General features: G+C 40.7%; 1 protein-coding gene across 1 annotated transcript in view; it reads right to left on the bottom strand.

Annotated features, from left to right (window-relative positions):
- The window catches only part of ptenb (phosphatase and tensin homolog B), an 18,768-nt gene extending 14,806 nt beyond the window's left edge, over positions 1-3,962 (bottom strand). Inside the window, 1 exon segment of the mRNA XM_078290851.1 lies at positions 3,293-3,962. Within this exon segment, the coding sequence (XP_078146977.1) occupies positions 3,293-3,371 (79 nt within the window). The 5' untranslated portion in view covers positions 3,372-3,962.
- Between the last annotated feature and the right edge of the window lie 1,038 nt (positions 3,963-5,000).

Raw genomic sequence — 5,000 nt, 5'->3', positions numbered from 1 at the left:
CCGCCCCGCAGGACACTTCACGGCTCTTCACAGTTTCAGGGAGTTTCACTTCAGCAGCGACACACTGACGACAGACTGCTGGTGTTTGCGGTGCGTGGAAACAGAGGCAGAGTGAGACCTCTCTGCTCCCGCTGAGATCTTTTCCTCTCTGAAAATCGATTCGTCTGATAAACTTTTAAAAGCTTCAGCCAGAAAAAAACACAAGCTGCAGGTCCTAGGAGAGCCACACACACACACACACACACACACACACACACACACACACACACACACACACACACACAGGAGTCGTCTGCCTCTGTCTGAACTGGGTTTTACGGTCGTTCTGTTGGTCCTGAATGCATCACATCCTGCAGTTAAAGTCCGGCTGAGTCGTGGTTCAAATCAATATCATGATAATCAGAAAGATTTGTTTCCAATATCAATATATATATCATGATATGGCTCATGTATGACAAATCACATGCTAAATAATCAAATTAATGTTCATCCCACTGAACTGAATGGTAATTTTATTTATTTTATTTTCATTTTATTCAATTTAATTTTATTTACTTTATTTTCATTTTATTTAATGTAATTTTATTTTCATTTTATACAATGTCATTTCATTTGTTTTCTTTTATGGATTTTCTATCTATAAAGCGTTTTGCATTTTTAATGTATGAAATGAGCTATAGAAATAAAATTTGATTGATTTAATGTTCGGTGTGATGTCAGACAAAACTGACATTTTCTAATAATTTTCCCTAAAATGTTTCATATCTCATTTTGTCAGTTTTTTAATAAAATGTGTTTGTCATCAGACAGCAGAGCAGCGAGTCATGATATCAGAAAGTCTTCAGATCATCACAACATGATTCCATCGATTAATCGGCCGATCGTTTGAGCGCAACCGTCACGCTGCGTTCATGTGCTGCTGGGAAAGTCCGACTGCAGGACTCCCTCAGCTGCTTCACCTGCTGCTCAGACGCTGCGGCTTGTTGCTGCTCCTGAAGGCAACGTTGCCCGTTTCCTTTAAATGCAACCCAACTATAATCAAGGGAAACCTGACCGCTGTGTTAAACTCTGCCTCATCAGCCTATTGATTATAGATTATTGATCACAGTGACAGATATCTCTTCATCTCACACACAGGGGCACGATGTGATTTCTCCAAACTGTTTTGGGTCGTTCAACTTTTCACATTCATTTCCAGACAGCTTCACTACTTCTCTCTGCCAACCAGTAATCCCTTAAAACACCCTTACATTTACATCAATTCACCCCTTACTTCATGCAAAATCCCTTTAAAATGAGTTAAGGGAGTTATTAATGGAGGAGATCCCATCAAAACCTCCTTAAACTCCCCTTAATGTTTGACTCCTTACTTTCTAATTTAATGTAAAATTCAGGCAGACAGGAACTTTCCATTAAGAACTCATTAATAACCTGTAAACCTGCACAAAAGACAGGGAAATCCCTTAATTTCTAGAGTCTCTGTGAATCAACCCATGAATAAATCCCTTATAAACCCATGATACTAACCTTACTTTATTAAAGCTGTTGTTTTTAATGGATAATTAATGTTTATATAATGAGAAATTAAGGACATTTCAGGGATAAAATGAAGGGGTTTGGTTTCATACTGATCACAGTCGATCGATCAGTTCTGCTCTTCGCTTCAGTTCATCTTATAGTTGATTTTATGTTCAAATTAAAATTCAATGTTATTTTTGTTTCAGGGAGTTTTGAGATGGGACCTTCTAGTTTTAGTTTAGTTTCTATTTTCCATTTCTTTTTAGTTAATTTTTATTTTCAGTTTTGGTGTTTGACGTGTTGGATGAAGAGGAGGAGGAGGAGGAGGAGGAGGAGAAGGAGGAGAGGAGGAGGAGGAGAAGAGGAGGAGAGGAGGAGGAGTGCAGCTGAAAGAGAGGAAGGCTGGAGGATTTACCTTGCTTCAGTTTCTTAATGTGTAGAAATGGAATTTGGCTTCAACTGAAAAATACATTTGAATAGTTTTATTTTATTTGAGTTAGCTACTTACAGAAGTAGTGATTATAGTTTTAATTTAGTTTTATTTATTTTAGTGCTGTAAAGTCAGTGTTTAGTGTCAGTCGGCTGTAAACACTATGAGACCAAACCCCTTCATTTTATCCCTTAAATGTCTTTCACTTCTCCATTACATTAACATTAATTATCTATTACAAATAATACAGCTTTAAAAAAGTAAGGGTTTTTAAGGGATTTATTCTACTAATTACGGGTTTTTCATGCCTTTTGTGCAGGTTTACAGAGTTGTTAATGAGTTATTAATGGAGAGTTTCTGTCTCCTGGAATTTTTCATTATATTAGAAAGTAAGAAGTCAAAAATGAAGAAGGAGTTTATGGGGTTTAGATGGGATCTCCTCCATTGATAACTCCCTTTACTAATTTTAAGGGGTTTTTGCATGAATTAAGGGGTGAATTCATGTAAATGTGAGGCTGTTTTAATGGATTAGTGGTTCGTGGTGAATAACCTTGGTTAGCTCTCCTGCTGATGCAACGCCAACACAACCACCGACACACTGTTAGCCTAGCCGGCTAGCACCTGCTGCCGCACCGCTAACATGGATCCTAACGGGAGAATACCGTCAAACATTAGCTTCTGGCATCTGCCCAGCCGCCGAAACCCTTATCAGATAACCCGGTAACAAATTAACCCGAAACAGCTGGATCCAGTGTTGTGTCATCGCAGGCAGACTGGGGAGAACGCAGCTAGCTAGGTAGCCCCGAGAGAGAACGTCACTTCAAACTCCATTCAAAATCTGACAGTTTAATGCTGCCTTGCTCATAGGTAAATACACATACATCCAATAACATTGCTGAAGATATTTTACGAATCGTTGGAAGCCACTGGAAAATTCGGCATACATGAGATCTACCAGACAGCACTATTTCAATAAAATATAAAGGTTTTAATGTGTTCATTCTGCTCGCTACCGCCTCCACTGTGTATTTGGATGGAAGGGGATTGTGGGAGTATCAGGCGAACCAGCTCTAAAAGTTTAGATTTTATCAAATTAAGTGCTGCTTTGTGTTTTTGGGTGTGTGCCGAATGGAACAGCGGCTCTACTAGCTGTTAGTCATGCTTTATGAGGAGTGTACGTTTAGCGATAAGCAAGACAGCATGAAATTAGCAGGTTTTTGAATGGAGATTCGTATGACGTTTTCTCCATACAGGAGAACGATCATACAGAGGCTACAAGCTAGCTAACTAGGCTAAACTAAGCCGTTGAATTACAGTACATTTAAAGCAATATGAAAAGGATACAAGTCAGGTCCAAGTCGAAGCCGTCCTCCTGGTATCGCCTTTTGTTGCGGCTCACTATTTCCTTGATAATGGCAGCCATTATCGGTGCCTCGGGTCTGTGATAAGGTCCGCAAATGATGAGAAAGTACCGAGGCCTCCTTTGAATGAACCGCTGCCTGCACTCCTCCTCCCGGCTCCGCAGCTCCGGAGTCTCTGGTGTCCGGCTGCCCGGAGAGAAGCTAACTGGGACGGCTAGCCCGGAGCTAGCCAGCCGCCAGCTCCCTTATTTCCAGAGGGTCGCTCTTATTTCTGACTTCAATTCGAATACAAAATCAATCCTTATTAATAGTTAATGATCGCACAAATTAGTCCAAATGGAAAAATCTCCCTTATTCTACGTCGGGTGTTAACCGTTAGCTGAGTGTGCTAAGTGGCTAACCGGCCTGCTAGTTGACAGCTTGCCCGGCCGTCGGTGCCGTTTTCTGGGTCAAAACCATGCAGCGTCGGGGCCTTCCCCCTGCTCCCGCTCCGGGCCCGGGCTTCCAGGTCCCTCGCTTGGAGACAAAACCATCCGCGACTTTAATCTGAATCCCGATCCAACCGTCCGAACATCGTATTAATCCAAACCGACTCTTCCCAGCCTCGGGTTTCGCCTCAGACGCCGTGATTGAATGCAGATAAGCGGAGAGAAAATCTCTCCGAAGTGTCTTTGACTGGAAAAAAGAGACGAGCGACTGACTGACACACCACTGACACAGGGTCAAGCTAGACAGAGTAACAAATCTGATTTCCGGTCTGCGTTTTCAAAATAAAATAATTATTGCCCGCCTTATGTTGCAACCACAGAATTGCTGCAGCACAGAATCCATCCAACTTGAATCCATTCAAGTTCCTCTGTGGTTGCAGCTTTTATGAGGAAATAAAAGTAGCAAAAGTTAAATAAACATTATATGTGCAAAGAAATACAGTTGCTGTTTTCCCCCCAAAATTAAAATTACAGATCATATGGGAATTTTCACAACAATTGCTAATGAATATTTTGTGAGTGATAGGCCGACACAGTGACAATAAATATTGAATATTTGCGAGGAAACTGTTATGAATTAAAATATAATTGTTGTTTTTTCCTAAAAAGTAATTTTGAATTGAAAGTATGTGTTTATAGCCATACAGGACTTACTGTACACAGAGAGGAAGGTCTCTCTGTCATGTTCAGTAAGACACTGAACCCACCTGCTCTCTCTCTCTCCCTCTCTCTGTGTGGGTAACAGCATCAGCTAAAGAAAGAAAATTAAAATGTCTGTCGTCTTGTCTGAGTGTAATGTTAAGAAATAATAATAATTATTATTATTATTATTATTATTAACTTATGAAGCAGAGCAGAGTGTGTCTGCTTTAAACTGTTGAGTGATCCATCTTCTAAATCGACCATCTTTGCTATAAGCTTTTTTCTAAACTGACGTGTTTTTTTGTGTGCTTTTATTTTGAAAGCTAAACCGATCATTTCCCGTATTATCCCGGTTAACTCTGTGTGACTTGACGCTGCTGCCTGTGAGCTGCTAGCCGACTGGCTAACCGAGCGCATCCTGCCAGCGACACAGGGTTGCCAGGTTGTGTTGCTGCTATCCCCCTTTACAGATGGATCTGCATACAAATATCCGCAAATAAAACCTTAAGGAAGATTCCCAACCTGGCAACCCGCCACATTCAGAGAGAGATTATATAAAAC

Source organism: Centroberyx gerrardi, chromosome 20, assembly GCF_048128805.1.
Source record: "Centroberyx gerrardi isolate f3 chromosome 20, fCenGer3.hap1.cur.20231027, whole genome shotgun sequence".
Lineage (NCBI taxonomy): Eukaryota > Metazoa > Chordata > Actinopteri > Beryciformes > Berycidae > Centroberyx > Centroberyx gerrardi.
The sequence above is the reverse complement of the archived record's forward strand: the minus strand, read 5'-3'. Positions and strand labels throughout refer to the sequence as shown.